Here is a 19,402-nt window from a genome sequence, read left to right as displayed (position 1 = left end):
AGGCATAGTATCATTACAATAAGATGTACTTATGTCTCTAATAAAAACTTCAAAAACATTAAAAGTGTGATACATAATTACATCATGTACACAGGAATTTTCAAATCCCTCCCATTTCCAAGATATTTCCACACCAAACAGTGGTGATCAATGGTAACAGTAAACCAATAGCTACCAGTGCTGCTCCTAAAAAAACACACAATCTATCCACTGCAGTAAAAGATTCATCATCTTTCAGCTTCACTTTATTCTTGGTAATCATAGTCCCTGTAGTAAATGTAACATTACCAATTGCTTTATACACCTTATTTTAACATAAATGCTTCAGTGTCCTAATTTAATTTTCAAAAAACAAAGGAAAGTCTCAAATTATCATATCAGAGGAACAGCAGCAGCAGCAGCAACACACCTAAGACATAAACCAGCACAAATGGAGACTAAGTTGAAACTGAGGTAAGTGCAAGGTTTCAGCCATGTGGTAAGAAACTATGTCTTACAAGCCTGGCAAGAATCTCCTCACAATATGGAAACAAAGAATGAACTCAACAACAGCACGAGAAATTTTCTTGTGATACCACAACACATCTAAGGCCTTATGAATCTTAGGCACACACAATTAAAACTAAAATAGGAAATGGGCCTCACATAGGACTACATTAGGCAGCTCAGTTGGACATTTCATTGGAAAAGATGATAAATTCTTCACTGAAAAGGTATTTCAATTACTTCAAACAAAACAAGCAGCTGCAATCAGAAACAGCAGCATTTCATATTATTCACCTGAACCACCATTAAAAAAAACCCTACCCCCCAAAAAAACAAACACAATTATGGGGCCAAATGAATAAATGCATTTGAAGAACTTATCAGGAAACCAAATTTACATGAGGTCAATTCTACAACAGAAAAATTACAGTTAAAGTTAGTATGCAATCAAATCAGCAAGTATGGAAAAAATGCAAACAAGATGGACATTCTTATTTAACTATGATTCACAAAGACCATAACTGTTGAACATAACATTGACTCTCAAATCAGAAATTGTGCATGTCTATAAGAAAATATACCACAAAAAATAGCAACATTTCTATTAAACTAAAGTTCAGGGATTCAGTGGCATATTACAATATTATTAAAAATCAAAATAAGAACTTCTCTGCATATCACCTGCAGCCAACAGCACAAAGCAAAAAGTTTTCAAATATTATAAAGATACAAATAAAACTGATTTTTAGCAAAGGATGCTCTAAAAATTGGAAAGTCTGGCTAGGCAATTACTCAAACAATTTACTTAAACATATTTACTGTTCAATAACATCAATTTGTGGAGCATTTTTAGTGAAACATCATGGGAGAAAGGAGTAGATCAAATATTTCACTCAGATAAACAGTCCAAAATCAGCCTTTCTGTCACATAAGTAGCATGTGCTGAAAGGGGATTCGAACTATGATTTTGGGGTTTTGAAGCCAGTTCTGCACTAAATTTGCAAGTGAAGTGTGTATATCTGAAATCTCTGTTGAGTTTCTCTGTGTATTTCATTCTCTTCCAATAAGAATATCAGCCAGCACATTCACAAGAGATTTTAAATAAAAAAAGTACAGCACAGTGAGCATAAATATGATTATTACCTGAGAGCCTGTGTCTGCGTAAAAACATTTGCTTTGTGGCATTCCTCAAGAGAAGGGGCTATTCGTTGCATCATTCTTTCCTCAGTTCCAATCATTTGTACAATTTCTTGGTCACTCTCTACCCCCATAGCCTTGAAAACTACAGCAATAGGAACATCCTGAAACAAATTTGAAACATACCTCTTGATCAACAAAATACTTCACTGCACAGCAAAAACACTTCACACTTATGCCCATACATTAAAAGAATCTTTGAGATTCATGAAACATTAGGCAATAAAAGGTACACAATCAGTGCAGTCACAGGTGACACACTGATTTATGGTATACCAGAAAACTGGCCATGGGTGGCACTAGATGTGATGTCAGCCCCACTAGTGGCATAAAGAGTATAAATACGAAGTATGATGTCCACGCTTGGCAATAAAGAAACTGTTATGGCTCCTCACATTGTAGATCAGGCAGCCCAGTACAACTTGTGGCAACATCTCCCAAAGCTGGGTTCAGCAATGAATGGTCTATAGTGGCATCATTAGGGCTGAAATCCCTTTGATTAATGTGTCCAATACATATTCAATTTGATTTTAGCCCCGGGTGTGGGCTGACTACTCTAGAAGCATAGTATCATGTTGCATGTACTTAAACACCAGGCCAGTGCTGTGTTTGGTATTATCATCTGTCAAGCATAACACAGGTCCCAATGCATCACAAAAAGGATTCACATAAGTCAAGATGTCACCACTAAAAACTACAGCCACCAATACACCTAACATGAAACTGCACAAAATAACAAAGACACCACCATATTTGGCCCTTCCACAGTGCACTGGCTGGGTTTTAATGTGGCTCGCATGACCAGACTATGAGACTTACTTACCACACTAAAGACAATGTTATGAAAAGGAGTGCTGCTCATCATATAGAGGAGACATTGAGTTGCAGACAGGCACAAAAAAAAGACAGCTATAAATTTAAATTTTTATCCAAAAGGCCTCTTCTAAAGTAGAAAACACACACACACACACACACACACACACACACACACACATACATTCACACAAGCACAACTCTCACACACACACACACACACACACACACACACACACACACACACACACATTAGGCCAGCCTCGGTGGCCTGAGACAGTGGTTTGTTTGTGTGTGTGTGTGTGTGTGTGTGTGTGTGTGTGTGTGTGTGAGTGTGTATCAGAGAGAGAGAGAGAGAGAGAGAGAGAGAGAGAGAGAGAGAGAGAGCACACATCCGCCCCCACTCGAAAATGTGGGTGTTTTCTACTTTACAAGAAGGCTTTTTGGTTGAAAGATTAAATGTATAACAGTCTTTTTGTTGTGACTGTCTGCAACTCAGTGTCTCCTCTATATTGTGAGTAGCAATCTATCCTCTTCATAACACTGTCATTATTCCATTCTGGATTTTCCAATGTTTGATTTCATCAGGCTAAAATACAACTTATTCACGCACGACTCTAATCAACTGTTTCTTAGTCCATTTCATGACAAGCAAGATTCACACAGCCATACAGCGCCTTTTATGGATGAGGAATACATTTAACAGGTCACCAAACACACAGAATGACATCTCAGTGCCAGCAACACAGGCTAGTCGAAGATTCTCCAACCGAGACTCATGCATTGATGGCTGGACTTTGTTGCAGCAATTGGCTGAGTTTGTCCACACCATCATTGAATGTTTCTTCTCTCCTGACATCACCTGCACAACTATGAAACAAAAACTATGCATCACGTTCAACTCAAAAGCCCCCCTTGTTATAACAGGCTGGTCTCTAATCTGTCAGCGATTTGGCTATGTGTACTGTCATCGGCATGTATTCACTCTACCATTCCAATTCATTTTAAATTGAAAATTGTGTGCCAAACACAAACAATTCACAGTCAGGGCAATTCTACGCCAAAACCTATGCCCATACAGACTTGGATAAGCAATTGTGCCATGTATGTCACCTGCTTTCATGTTTCTATTGCAATTGAGTATGTACACTGTACAGTCTTGCCATGGCATGGTGTTTTCTTTTTCCTTTTCTTCCCCCCCCTCCCCCACCATAGTTATTTGATAGTCACTTAACATGTAGACATGAGCATAAATGTACAAAATAAAAACGAAGATTGCACATAAATCAATACAATATATATTTTGTGGGAATTCTGAATAGCAAAATTAAACATTCCTTAAAACCAAATTATAGACGCAGTGTGAGATACCTTAGAGCCAATCATATCACAGAACCAACTCATTCTGAACAGACTAAAAACACCAATACTTCCTCACTGGAGTATATTAAAAAAAATGGTTCCATTATTTAAACCCCAAACCTAGCTTAAAATATGAAATTTCTGCATAACCTAAAGGTAGCTGAGAGTACCATGTCAAACCATATATTTTATTGTCCTTCATCTTCATGACAGCCCAGAAGTATTTACATTGCCAGTTCTTTATCTACTAATGCACATTACTTCCAGTGATAATGCAGAAATAAAATAAAAATGCCACATTCACAAGATAACTTCACACTATACTCCAAAAAGCCTATCTTTCCTTTTCTAGCATGTCCATAGATTTCTAAGTGTGGCTTGGGAATAACCAGTTCAAAACGAGCAACTAATAAGATTTCCAGCTGTAGGACAACAACATAAGAATTGGACATACATTGAAATATAAATTGCAACAATATTGTGAAAAGAAAAGTAGCTACTCACCATATAGCAGAGATGCTGAGTTGCAGATAGGCACAACAAAAAGACTGGCCACTAAGGCCTTTGTCAGAATTAGACAGCACAGCAAACACACACGTACTTACTCACGAAAATGCAACTCATACACACATGCCTGCAGTCTTCGGCAACTGAGGCCACACTGCGAGCAACAGCAGCCTCCCCCTTACCCCCACCCAGGTGCCACTCCCATCATGCACCGGTGCTGCTGCTCACAGTGTGGCTTCAGTTGCCTGAGACTGCAGAGGTGTGTGTGTGTGTGTGTGTGGGTGTGTGCGCGCGAGAGAGTGAGAGTGAGAGTGAGAGAGAGAGAGAGAGAGAGAGAGAGAGAGAGAGAGAGAGAGAGAGAGAGAGAGAGAGAGTTGCCTTTTCGTGAATGTGTATGTGTGTGTTGGCCGTCTAACTCTGACAAAGGTCTTACTGGCCAGTCTTTTTGTTGTGCCTATCTGCGACTCAGCATCTCCGCTATATGGTGAGTAGCAACTTTCCTTTTCACAATACTGTTACACTCCATCCTGGATTCTCCATTGTTTGAAATATACATTGAAATAATCTTCAACAAATAACATGCCTTAAGAATAAGAATTAAGTGTTACTGAGTGACAAGACCTGGGAAACCCTTGAGCAACTTCCCATTAATACATAAAAAGTGGAATAAAACACCAGGCCATATACCTAAGCAAGTTTTGCATTTATTGTGTTTTAAATCTTCACTCAGCTATCAGAGGGGTCACTTAGTGGAAATAATGAGAAGTATGAGGGTGGTTTGAAATGTTCTCGGAATGGAATAGAAAAAAAGTACTTACATCACTGAAACTTTTTTTATTTTTCTATGTAGTCTCCCTGTAGATTAATGCACTTCATCCAGTGATATTCCCGTGCCTTGATCCCATCTCAAAAATGAGTTTCCTCCAGGCCTGCAAAATAGTTGTCAACTCTGGCTATAAATTCTTCGTTTGAAGTGAATCTTTCCACCAAGAAAAATTTTCAGTTTTGGGAAGAGATGGAAGTCTGATGGAACCATGCCAGATGAATAAGGCGGGTGTGGCAACAATTGATACCTTAGTTCATGTAATTTTGCCATGGTAACAGCACATGTGTGTGGGCTCACACTGTTTAGATGGAGGATGACTTTCTTCTTTGGTAAACCTGGCCTTTTTTCGTGTATCTTTCATTGCAATTTGTTCATGGAGGGTAGCGTAGTATACTCCAATTATTGTTTGCCCAGTGGGGAGATAATCTCCAAACAGAACCCCTTCGCATCCCGGAACACTGATGCTATGACCTTTCCCACCAAAGGAACTGCTTTGCTTTCTTTGATGGTGGAGAATCAGCATGTTTACACTGACTGTTATTTTGTCTCTAGGGTATGGTAGTGCACCCAAGTTTCATCTGTGGTCACAAACCGGCGCAAAAACTCTTGTTCGTTTCTCCTAAAACGGGCCAAACATTGTTCCCATATGCCCGTTCTCACGCCTTTTTGATCCAGCGTCAAAGAGTTGTGGCGTCCATCTTGCAGATAATTTTTTTCATTTCTAATTAAAATATGATATACCCTCTCAGATGACATCTGGCAAGCATGAGCAATTTCACGCACTTTCAATTGGCAAGCCTCCATGACCATTTTGTGCACTTTTGCAATGATTTCTGGAGTTGTGACGCATCTTGGCCGACCACTGCGCAGATCATCATCTAAGCCCTCCTGACCAAATTTAAATTCATTTGTCCATTTGGCAACAGTTTAATATGAAAGTGCAGAGTCCCCCAGTGTATTCTGGAAATCGGCATGAACGTCCTTTGCTTTCATACATTTCTTTACAAAGTACTTAATCACTGCTCAAATCTCGATTTTTTTCCATCTTCGCAAATCATAACACAGGAACAACAACAGAGCCACGTCAGCGCCACAGCTCTCTTCCAAGAGCACTTACATGGCATGTGTTTACAGGCAACATTCCAATGAATATCACATGAACAACTAGTTGCACTAGTGCTGACCTCCCGTGGTGATTCCGAGAACATTTCAAACCATCCTTGTAATTGCAAGTGGGCATTTTAAGACTGATTTCATCCAGATAGTTCTGACTGAGATCATTTTCAGTTGCTGATGTCTAGCTGTAGTTTGATCTCCGTAGTGACATTCCCAACAAGAATAGGACATAGTGCAACAGCAGCTGATAATTTATTTCTAAACCTGTTTTTCTTTATAATGGTTTCCCACACCATGGTGATCTAATTGTAGCAACAAAGTGTCATAATGCATTAGATTGTGCTAAGAACTGGAAACCATTACTTCAAAAAATCATAAACACAGTCTCAGTTACACTACTTAGAGAGAATGTACAGGAAGAACAATGGGAAGTAGTTTACCAAGAACAAACAATAGACAATACATTTAATTCTTTCCAATAAATATTCTTACTGCACTGAATAAAGTTACGCATTATAATGGGACACCGACCATTACATTGAAACCTGAGAGAAATATTGCAAATATCTATTGATATACATAAACATGAACACTCTCTCTCTCTCTCTCTCTCTCTCTCTCTCTCTCTCTCTCTCTCTCTGTGTGTGTGTGTGTGTGTGTGTGTGTGTGTGTGTTTTCTCCACTTCTCCTCCTTCACAGCTGGACGATTTTAACCTGACATCCAGGCTGCACTGTATGACTGGTGTGTTGTGTGGATAGTATTGGAATGCTTTCCAGGGTGTGTACAAGCCAGTGGGCACAGCTGAGCAGGGTTGGGTGGGTGGGTGTGGGGGGGAGGGGGGGGGGGGCAAGAAGGATATGGATAAGCAGGAGGACAAAGTGAGAAGTGGACAGAGAAAGGGGGAAGGAGGAGATGAACAGAGAGTGGGAGTAGGAGATGGATAGAGAGGTGGGGAGGAGACAGATAGGCAAACAAGAAGGGAAGGGGGAGGGAGGGGAGGGGAGGGGAGGGGAGGGGTGGGGAGGGGAGGGGGAGGGGAAGGAGGAGGAGGGGAGGAAGGGGAGCAGGAGGGGGAGGAGGAGGAGATGTAAAGCAGTAGGGGGCAGAGGAGATAGACAGAGAGGGAGAGGAGAAGATAGACAGAGAGAGGGAGGAAGGAGGAGATGTACAGCGGTAGGGGGAGGAGAAGATAGAGAGAAGGAAGGGGGAGATGTAAAGAAGTAGGAGGGGAGGAGGAGGAGGAGGAGGAGGAGGAGGAGGAGGAGGAGGAGGAGCAGATGGTCAGAGAAATGTGAGGGAAGGAGGAGATGTAAATAGGTATGGGAGGAGGAGATGAACAAAGAGAGAAGGAGGAGATGGGGGGGGGGGGGGACGAGGAGGAGGAGGAGGAGGAGGAGATTAGTGTTTAACGTCCCATCAACAATTACATCATTTGAGATGGAGCACAAGCTTGGATTAGGGAAGGATGAAGAAGAAAACTGGCCTTGCCCTTTTGAAGGAAGTATCCCGCCTTGCCTTCAGCAATTTAGGAAAATCACGTGAAACTTAAATCAGGATGACTAGACATGGGTTCAACACGTTATCCTCCTGAATGTGAGTCCAGTGTGCTAACCTTGCGCTACTCTGGTCGCTGATGAGATGGAAAGAGAGGGAGGGAAGAAAAAATGTACGATATGCATATGCCGTTACGCAAATGATATCCAGCTCCCTGATCACACTAGCAGCATGAGAGATGATGATCTGACACTTGGACATCATTCATTCATTCATTCACACATCCCACATAGTGTTCTGTAAATCAGGGTAAGGGTGGAGGGGAGGGAAGTCAGCGCTGCCTTGTGGAGCGTGCAGGGACTAGATGACAGCCAAACAAGGCAGCTAGGTTCAGCATCATGAGGCTGTGGAAGGGGGGGGGGGGGGGGGGAGGCAAAAAAAGAGAGAAGTAGAGAAGGGCAAAAGACTTGTGGGGTCATTGGCAGAGTTGTGTTATTGGTCATCAGTCTACTGACTGGTTTGATGCGGCCCGCCACGAATTCCTTTCCTGTGCTAACCTCTTCATCTCAGAGTAGCACTTGCAACCTACGTCCTCAATTATTTGCTTGACGTATTCCAATCTCTGTCTTCCTCTACAGTTTTTGCCCTCTACAGCTCCCTCTAGTACCATGGAAGTCATTCCCTCACGTCTTAGCAGATGTCCTATCATCCTGTCCCTTCTCCTTATCAGTGTTTTCCACATATTCCTTTCCTCTCCGATTCTGCGTAGAACCTCCTCATTCCTTACCTTATCAGTCCACCTAATTTTCAACATTCGTCTATAGCACCACATCTCAAATGCTTCGATTCTCTGCTGTTCCGGTTTTCCCACGGTCCATGTTTCACTACCATACAATGCTGTGCTCCAGACGTACATCCTCAGAAGTTTCTTCCTCAAATTAAGGCCGGTATTTGATATTAGTAGACTTCTCTTGGCCAGAAATGCCTTTTTTGCCATAGCGAGTCTGCTTTTGATGTCCTCCTTGCTCCGTCCGTCATTGATTATTTTACTGCCTAGGTAGCAGAATTCCTTAACTTCATTGACTTCATGACCATCAATCCTGATGTTAAGTTTCTCGCTGTTCTCATTTCTACTACTTCTCATTACCTTCGTCTTTCTCTGATTTACTCTCAAACCATACTGTGTACTCATTAGACTGTTCATTCCGTTCAGCAGATCATTTAATTCTTCTTCACTTTCACTCAGGATAGCAATGTCATCAGCGAATCGTATCATTAATATCCTTTCACCTTGTATTTTAATTCCACTCCTGAACCTTTCTTTTATTTCCATCATTGCTTCCTCGATGTACAGATTGAAGAGCAGGGGCGAAAGGCTACAGCCTTGTCTTACACCCTTCTTAATACGAGCACTTCGTTCTTGATCGTCCACTCTTATTATTCCCTCTTGGTTGTTGTACATATTGTATATGACCCGTCTCTCCCTATAGCTTACCCCTACTTTTTTCAGAATCTCGAACAGCTTGCACCATTTTATATTGTCGAACGCTTTTTCCAGGTCGACAAATCCTATGAACGTGTCTTGATTTTTCTTTAGCCTTGCTTCCATTATTAGCCGTAACGTCAGAACTGCCTCTCTCGTCCCTTTACTTGGCAGAGAATGGTGTACAATGAGAGTGAGGGGAACGTGAGTTGGGAAGAGGTGATAGGACAGAGAGGGTGGAAACTGCTGGGTTGAGGATGAGAGGACAATAGGTTACTGTGGGTTGAGGCCTGGATGATTTTGGGAGTGGATAATGTGTTGTGAGGAAAACTCCCATCTACAGAGTTCAGAAAAGCTGATTGTAGAGGGGAGGATCCAGATGCTGCAGGTTGTGAAGCAGCCATTGAAATCTAGGATATTGCATTCCACTGCATGTTGTGAACAAGGTGGTTCACTTTGCTCTTCACCACAGTTTGGCAGTGGCCATTCATCCTGACAGGTAGTCACACCAACATAAAAAGCTGTGCAATGACTGCAGCAGAGCTGGTATGTGACATGGCTGCTTTCACAGGTGGTCCAGCCTCTAATGTGGTAGCATATGCCTGTGGTAGGTCTGTCAGCGAGAGTGCACCGCTAGTTCCTGCTACTAATAAGGCAAGTACACCGTTCGCTTGTTACATATTTTTACGAGCTTCAAACAGGAGCGACTGCAGTAAGGGATAGGAACTGTTATTGTTGTGTACAGATGCGAGCTGAGCTGGCGACCCTTCACTCACAGCTTCAGGCTGCGCTGGCTTCCGTCACACAGCTTGAGGCTGCTGCCAAGGCGCGTCACTGTGGGGGATCGGACACGGGGATGCGAAGGACGTCGAGCACGTCCCACGTGTCCTCCGATCGGTCCACTGCTGTGACCTCCCCAGGTACTGCCTGCACTGAGGTTGACCCCTCACCCGTGGTCGAGTGGGAGATCATTCCAACATCTGGCAGGCAGCGAAAAACTTTCCGAGGGGCCGATCGTAGAGTCTCCCCGGTTTGTTTGATGAACAGGTTTCAGGTGTTATCTGTGGCTGATGACGTCTCTGAGCCAGATGCAGTCATCCACCCTGTTCCAGAGGAAACTTCTTGGCCCACAAGGTATGGCCATTCACAGAGGGTGGGTTGGCTGGTAGTTGGGAGCGCCAACATTAGGCACGTAATGGGGCCACTTAGGGCTTCCAAGGAGGGGAAGGAAGCCAGTGTGCACTCCGTGTGCACTTTGGAGGGAGTCATTCCGGATGTGGAAAGGGTGCTTTCAGATGCCATGAAGAGTACAGGGTGCAGCCAACTGCAGGTGGTGGCTCATGTCGGTACCAATGACGTGTATCACTTTGGATCGGAGCAGATTCTGTCTGGCTTCGGGCGGCTTGCGGAAATGGTAAAGACTGCCAGTCTTGCTTCTGAGATTAAGGTGGAGCTCACTATCTGCAGCATCGTCGATAGAACCGACTGTGGTCCTTTGGTGCAGAGCCGAGTGGAGGGTCTGAATCAGAGGCTCGGGCGGTTCTGTGACCATGTAGGCTGCAGATTCTTTGACTTGCACCATTGAGTGGTGGGTTTTCGGGTTCCACTTAATAGGTCAGGAGTCCACTACACACAGGAGGTGGCTACACAGGTAGTGGGGGCTGTGTGGAAGGGACTGGGTGGTTTTTTAGGTTAGAGGGTCTCAGGAAACCAGAGAAGGGCAGTCAGTCTAAAAGAGGGCAGGTAAAACACAGTAAGGTAGTTGAGAAATGATTGGTATTGTCGTTATAAATTGAGCTGCGTTGGGAAAGAACCAGAGCTCCAGGCCCTAATAGAAAGCACTGAAGCTCAAATAGTTGTAGGTACAGAGAGCTGGCTAAAGCCAGAAATAAGTTCAGCCGAAATTTTTTAAAACCATCTAACAGTTTTCAGAAAGGATAGATTAAATACAGTTGGTGGTGGAGTATTTATTGGTGTCAGAGGTAGTTTGCCTTGTAGCGAAATTGAAGTTGATAGTTCACATGAAATAGTATGTGTAGTGGTTATACCTGACAATCAGACTAAACTATTAATTGGATCATTTTAGCGACCCCCCGACTCAGAAGACATAGTTGCTGAACAGTTCAAAGGAAACTTGAGTCTCATTTCAAGTAAGTACCCCACTCATACAATTATAGTCCGTGGTGACTTCAATCTACCCTCGATATGCTGGAAAAATTATACGTTTAAAGCCGACAGCAGGCATAAAACATTATCTGAAATTGTACTGAATGCTTTCTCAGTAAATTATTGTGAAAATAATTAGTTCATGAGCCCACTCGAAGCATAAATGGTTGCGAAAGCATACTTGACCTTTTAGCAACAAATAATCCTGGACAGATAGTGATTGTTGTGATGAATACAGGGATTAGCGACCACAAGGCAGTTGCTGCTAGGCTGAATACCGTAACACTTACAACAATCAAAAAGAAACGCCAAGTATATCTACTTAAAAAAACTGATAAAAATGCTCGTAACACCTTTTTAAGAGAAGTCTTCACTTCTTCCAATCTGATCAAGAAAGTGTAGAAAAGCTATAGAATGTTTTCAAAGAGATAGTATCAACAGCAATTGAGAGAGATATACCACATAAATTAATAAGTGATGGTATGATCCCCCATGGTACACAAAACGGGTCAGATTGTTGTTGCAGAAGCAACAAAAAAGGCATGCCAAATTTAAAAGAATGCAAAATCCCCAATATTGGCAAAGTTTTACAGAAGATCGAACTATAGCGCGTACTTCAATGCGAGATGCTTTTAATAATTTCCACAATGAAATTCTGTCTCGAAATCTGGCAGAAAACCCAAAGAGATTCTGGTCATACATAAAGCACACCAGTGGCAGGACACAATCAATACCTTCACTGTGTGATAACAACGGTGAAGACACTGATGACACTGCCAATAAAGCAGAATTATTAAACACGGTTTTCCGAAGCTCCTTCACCAAAGACGACAAAGTAAATATTCCTGAATTCCAATCAAGAACAACTGCCAAGATAAGAAACATAAAAGTACATATCCTCAGTGTAACAAAGCGGCTTAAATCACATAAAGGCAAGGCCTCTGGTCCAGATTGTATAACTGTCAGGTTCCTCTCAGAGTATGCTGATAAAATAGCTTCATATTTAGCAATTATATACAACCACTCGCTCACAGAAAGATCCGTACCTAAAGACTGGAAAATTGCTCAAGTCACACCAACACCCAAAAAGGGAAGTAGGAGTAATCCACTGAATACAGGCCTATATCACTAACGTCGATTTGCAGTAGGGTTTTAGAACACATACTGAATTCGAACATTATGAAGTACCTTGAAGAAAATGATTTATTGACATATAGTCAGCACAGATTCAGAAAATATTGTTCTTGTGAAACGCAACTAGCTCTTTATACTCATGAAGTAATAAGTGCTATTGACAGGGGATGTCAAATTGATTCCATATTTTTATATTTCCGGAAGGCTTTCAACACCATTCCTCACAAGCATCTTCTAACCAAACTGCGTGCCTATGGAGTATCGCCTCAGTTGTGAGACTGGATTCATGATTTCCTATCAGAAAGGTCACAGTTCATAATAATAGATGGAAAGTCATTGAGTAAAACAGAAGTAATATCCGGCGTTCCCCAAGGAAGTGTTATAGGCCCTCTATTGTTCCTGATCTATATTAATGACATAGGAGGCAATCTGAGTAGCTGTCTTAGATTGTTTGCAGATGATTCTGTCATTTACAATCTTTTAAAGTCATCAGATGATCAAAATGGCTTGCAAAATGATTTAGATAAGATATCTGTATGGTGCGAAAAGTGGGAATTGACCCTGAATAAAGAAGAGGGTGAAGTTATTCACATGAGTACTAAAAGAAATCAGCTAAATTTTGATTACACGATAAGTCACACAAATCTGAGGGCTGTAAATTCAACTAAATACTTAGGGATTACAATTACAAATAACCTAAATTGAATCGATCAGATAGACAATATTGTGGGTAGAGCAGACCAAAGACTGTGATTCATTGGCAGAACACTTAGAAGGTGCAATAGGTCTACCAAAGAGACTGCTTACACTACGCTTGTCCGCCCTATTCCGGAGTATTGCTGTGCGGTGTGGGATCTGCATTAGGTGGGACTGACGGATGACATCGAAATAGTACAAAGAAGGGCAGCTCATCTGGTATTATCGCAAAACAGGGGAGATAGTGTCACAGACATGATTTGTGAATTGGATGGCAATCATTAAAACAAAGGCGTTTTTTGTTGCGACGGGATCTTCTCATGAAATTTCAATCACCAGTTTTCTCCTCCAATTGTGAAAACATTCTGTTGGCACCCACCTACATAGGGAGAAATGATCATCATGATAAAATAAGAGAAATCAGGGCTCGCACAGAAAAATTTAAGTGTTCGTTTTTCCCGCGTGCCATTTGAGAGTGGAGCAGCAGAGACAGAGCACGAAGGTGTTTCACTGAACCCTCAGCCAGGCACTTTATTGTGAATAGCAGACTAATCATGTAGATGTAGAAAAGGAAGTGCTGTGTGGGTGTACTGGGCAGGTCTTTCACTGGTCATTAACCAACACCTCCAACCCATTGTCCAAAATCTAGACCCTCATATCAAAGACACCAATTATTTCCTTCACCCGCTCTCAATTATCCACACCCCTTCACCTCACGGATCCCAGTTGGTTCCCAATCTTTACTATTGATCTCGCTGTCAATGGGATGTTAGATCCTAATCTACACATGTTTATTCTGAGATTGTCAGTGTCTTCCACCATGTTACCAATGAAGTAAAATATGGGATGAAATTCAAATTGAAAACTGTCCAGAGTTTTGTATTTCATAATGCCTGTGATATGATAGCTCTATTATTGTTTAATGGATGTGAAATTTCCAAATTGAAAATTAATCCTAACAGTTAAGCCTAACCTACAGAGAGTGTGAGTTGCATCAAACAAAAAAAGCATAAAAAATAAAGTAACATTTTTTTGTAGATATACCAGAAAAAGAGAGAACTGGAGTTTGTGATAAAGCCAACATGGTATTCATTACCAATCAAAACCTTATTGTTTCCTATAATTCTCCACCTATATTTTTCTGCCCTACTCAGCATACGCAGAAACACAGTTTAAGATTATTCGCATTCATGGTAGCAAGAAGACCAAAGGAACGGAACAGGTGACTCCGGTGGTGAATGACAGCAGACATCACGAAGTGAATTAATAATCAATTCAAGTCACTGCATAACCAAGTTGCCTAAGGATATACCACAATCCAGGGAAAAGTTCAAATCACAAAATGGTAATCAGGCAAGCTCAAAATACTCTGCTAGCCAATGGCGTGTATGTAAGACTTCAGAGTGGCCGCAATTGCCAGACAATGATATATCAGTAAACAGTTGTCAGAGGGTGACGCCACTTCACGGGCTTGCCAAAGAGGCTGCTCCCCCATGCAGGCACAAGCCATGGGTGTCACCTGGAGCTCGAGTATCTCCAATGTGTTCTCTCCATCAATATTCGGGCTAGACTGAGAATCTGAGACACCTTTCACTTCAGATATAACATGGCATATTAAACTCTAAAAACTGTTTCATCTGATCATGTACATGCAATTGAAAGTAAGCATCAGTGAGATATATCCTTGAAAACTATTGGCCCCAAGTCAATGCAGCCTACAATTCCTCCTGTTGAGGAAGTGAATACAAATTAACATTTGCTTAAGCATTAATGGTAAACTAAGAATCACCACAAATGTGAAGTGATCCATTAGGTTTATGAACCACAGCCATGGGCATAGCTCATTGGCTAGGCGATACTGGTAACAGAACACCAACATTATGCAACCTACCTACTTTTCACACATAGTAAAAGGCAACGGACAAGCCCTAAAAAAACTTAGGTACTGCTGAACACTTTAAGGAAATGTGGGCCTGGAACACTGTTGCACAACCTAATGTGTGTTTAAACAGTTGCTTAAATTGTGAACACAATGCATCAAGTTCTGTGAATAGGATCACAGGTGAAACCAAATTAACCTGGTCCTGAATTTGAAAATCAAAAAACGCAAAAGCATCTAACTAAAAATGTTAGTTATTGTCTCCAGGAGATAATTGCAATCAACATTAGCTGCCAAGCAATGTTTTTGTACTTACAAGGAGAGATCCCCTGCAGTACAATCGACTTTTTGTAACTATCTATATGGTAATGTAGGTAAAGATCCTATGTATCACACACTGCAGCCATTTACCCTGGTGGACCGTCATTTGCGAGTAATTGAGGACAAAAAAAATTCGAAATTTTGTGTAACATTCAACAGCATTTAAATAGTTGCATTGTATAGACTGGCTGAGTGGTATAATGACCAGGATAACAGCTTCGTATGCAGGATGTTATGGGTTCAAAGCTCATCACCTGCAGAAAGCTTGTTTTTTTCCTAAATCTTTATTGGAATGATTTTGATCATCATATTTATTCAGTTACCTGATTTTAATGTAATTTTTTGGTTGCATGCCTTTGTCGCATAATTTTAATCATAATATCAACTTCTTCATTTGCTCTCATTTTTCTTCCTGTCATTATTTCTTCACTTGAAATCATTGTTCATGTGTTTTAATTAGTTTAATGTATTAATTTTGATTTAATTTATTTTGCTTTATCACCCTGTTCTTTCTTCCGCATTACTGCATTCACTATATCTAGTTCTCATTTTGTTTGAATTTCATTTTACTTATAAACCCATCTTTCATTTAAATTTACATCTGCACTATGTTGTCCACAGTGCAACAGGTATTAAGGTTATGTTTTAAAAGTTTGTATGATGATTACCAAGAGCAAAAATATTGCACATCTGGTAATAAATTTTTGACACCACTGCACAAATATAAATAGATTATTTCGTCTTTTGTTTTTTAACTGATAGACTGCAATTTTCAAATAATTGAATGTTATAGCAGGCAAATGTAATAAAATTCACACTCACAAAAATTCCAATTGGAAAAAGAATTATGAACAGAAAAATGAAACTAATGAAAAAGTTCATACGGTGACTAAAATGATGTTACAAAAATAGAAATAAAAAAATTACATTTAAACCAATCAATTGAATAAAAATAATGATCAAAGTAATTTCAATAAAGATTTAAAAATAAAAAAATAAAATAAACAAACTATGTGCACCGGAGATCCAAATCCACAACAACCTTCATGTGAGGCTGTTATCCTATCCATTATACTACGCAACCAGACTAGATAATATAACTTTTTTTAATGATATTGACTGCCCCACAAAATTTTGATTTTTTTTCCCCTCAATTACTCACAAAGGAGGACCCACCAGGTTGAGTCACTGTAGTGCATGATACCTGGACTCTTAACCTACAGCATCATACAGACAGTTTCAAAAAGTCGATCGTACATCTGGGGACCTCTCCTTGTTAGCTTGGATGATGATCTGACTTTGCAATGGAATTGACTGGCCATTGTACACCATCACATTGTGCTGAAGAGACTGCAGCTGTGGGAAGCCAAAGCACTGGTGTGTGTTCTCACCAATCAGAGACACGACTGACCCGTGTCCCACTGGAGATCCACTGTGATCCCTCGAGTGTCCAGTTACAACATGAGACACTGCATATCGCCCACTGCTGCCACAGGCATCGGCAAGATAGCGTGCAGTGCGCTGATGGCCTAAGCTGTTGATGCACACCCGCCTAGACACTCTCAAAGTGCCCCAGTTCGTGGCATGCAAAACAGATGACATCACAGAAAGGGCAGTGACATCGTTGATGCTGGACAAGATTGGACAGCATTAACTTTTCTGGGGTCTAAAACATTACATGAGTCTCTGCTCATTTGCGGACATGCCAACAATGAACAAAGTGCTTCTGTTTATGTGCATCTATCAATGATAAGGGCAAGAAATCACTAACTACTGAATCCTGTGTCACCAGACAAATAGGTACTTGGTAAATTGATAATTACATCAACTGAAAGTCGTTAAGTTGAGTGTGGAGCACAACAGCAACAGACTACTAACATCAACACCTGTAGATTTGTGAAACAGAGCTTGCACTGACGCAGTTACTTGTGTGCTTTGGCAATATTTAACACATCACTCAATGTGGGATGAGACACCTCTAAAGCTTTTGCACTAACATCTCAATCCAGAGCAAGATGGATAATAACATCACATATTACAGAGTCCACATATGAAATACCACACTGCATGAAAAGCTAAACTTGCGCCCCAAACCTTGTAAGTCAGCAGCCCATGCTGCGTAGAGATTGTTTATGTTGCTTAACACATTGGTTAAACCGTAGCCGTGCCATAACAACATTTGTGGCTCTAATAGTCAGTCAGCAAACCACAAATATCAGAAAAACTCAAACTACTAGGATCTGAGAGTGGGCATAATTTTTGCACCGCTTCGTACAGTTTACTACTACAAGACAGTAAGAGTGCACATTGATATCTAGGGTCAGTTATTTGACTTGCCCTGCAGTGAAGAACAAAACAACATAAACAATCCCTCCATCTCCCATTTGCCTCATATAAACAAACAAAGGGTGGGCAGTGAGGCGAGCCCACTGCAGCAGCCAACTGTTGTCGATTTTGCAAAAGTTGTAAAGATGTGTCTGCTGCTACTAGCATCTCTTGCTACAAGTCTCACTGTTGCTGTTGCTCCAGGTATTGCTACTCCTACTGTTGCAGTAACTGCTACTGCCACAACTTAACAAACTCAGGATACATACCGCAATGCAAAAGTTGCACAGCAAAGAAGTTCTCATTGTCAATTTTCTGTACTATTCTCCGCAGGTAGGAACACAGTTTATGATTATTTGTACTAATTATAAGAAAGAGACTGGCAGAAGAAAACTGCTGGTTCTGATGGTAACTGACAGCGGAGATCATCAGGTGAATTAATATTCAGCACTAGTTCAGAGTATAGTCGAGTTGTCTAAACATATACCACAATCCAGGGAAAAGTCCAAATCCAGAACGTTAATCAGGTAAGGTCAAAATTACAGTCTAACGCATACAGTCACAAAACTACTGCTCATTTTTGTTATACACTGCAACAATAGTAGTCCGAGCGGACAGAAAGCTACACTACTGAATACGAAATCAAATGAGTGTGAATAGTATCATTTATACTGATTAGTAAAATAGTGTTGTTTTACAAAAGGGAATGCATTTAGTGCCATAAAAATGGACAGCAACTAAAAAATTGCATCACATTTGTGTTTTTTTAGTTTCTTGGGGACCCTGGAAGCTATGCAGGACAGTTTATTTATAATTCTCTTGTAACTTACAGATATTTTTTCAGTACAAAAAAACGGAGAGTAAACAGCAAAAGACCTGACCTTTTGAGAAAAGAGGTCATATATATCCACGCAGCAAAATGAAGTTTTGTTCACTACACTTCCAGTCATATCACTGAATGTGGAACCTAGGAAACTTGTATATGGAATGCAATATGTACATTATTTAACATATCAAATAAGCCACCACAACCACAACTGAAAGCAAAACTATACAGATGTGATGAAAAAATGTCAGAAACAATAAAAATGTTTCCCAACACAGAAGAAACCAGTTCCACAATTGTTCCTACAAACAACAAATGGTAAGAACCATTGAAAGATTTGCTTTTGAAACAAAAGGAATTACATTTAAAAAACTATTCATGTGTTAGAAGGTCAAGTGAAGTGCAAGAATGTGCAAACAATTAGACTCCTCACAAAACTGTTACTCGTCAGGGAAAGTGCCTATCATAGTAAAAACAGACAACAACAGAAATATATGGTTCTCTGCACAAAATGCATGTTTGTATTATCTCATTTTCAAAGGAATAAGCTGCAATTATACATATATTCAAAAGTATTTCTTAATGAATAATTTGTACCAGTGAGATTCAGCTGTTGTTAGACTCTCTCTTCATAATTTACTAATACTTGCAATGCAAAAATATAATAACTACTTAGTTAATTGTACAGAAAAATAATTAAAAACAAACACCAATCTTACAGTTAGCTTTCTTGCTGCTGATGTCATTCCAGCTGATAGACTGTAACAACA

The 19,402-nt window shown here is 40.7% G+C and overlaps 1 protein-coding gene across 1 annotated transcript in view; it reads right to left on the bottom strand.

Annotated features, from left to right (window-relative positions):
- The window catches only part of LOC126418465 (DNA-directed RNA polymerase III subunit RPC2), a 187,262-nt gene that overhangs the window by 112,371 nt on the left and 55,489 nt on the right, over positions 1-19,402 (bottom strand). Inside the window, exon 6 of the mRNA XM_050085233.1 lies at positions 1,630-1,787. Within this exon, the coding sequence (XP_049941190.1) occupies positions 1,630-1,787 (158 nt within the window). The remainder of the gene's footprint in view (positions 1-1,629; positions 1,788-19,402) is intronic.

Source organism: Schistocerca serialis, chromosome 9 (assembly GCF_023864345.2).
Source record: "Schistocerca serialis cubense isolate TAMUIC-IGC-003099 chromosome 9, iqSchSeri2.2, whole genome shotgun sequence".
Classification (NCBI taxonomy): domain Eukaryota; kingdom Metazoa; phylum Arthropoda; class Insecta; order Orthoptera; family Acrididae; genus Schistocerca; species Schistocerca serialis.
This window is presented reverse-complemented; position numbering and strand designations above follow the sequence as displayed.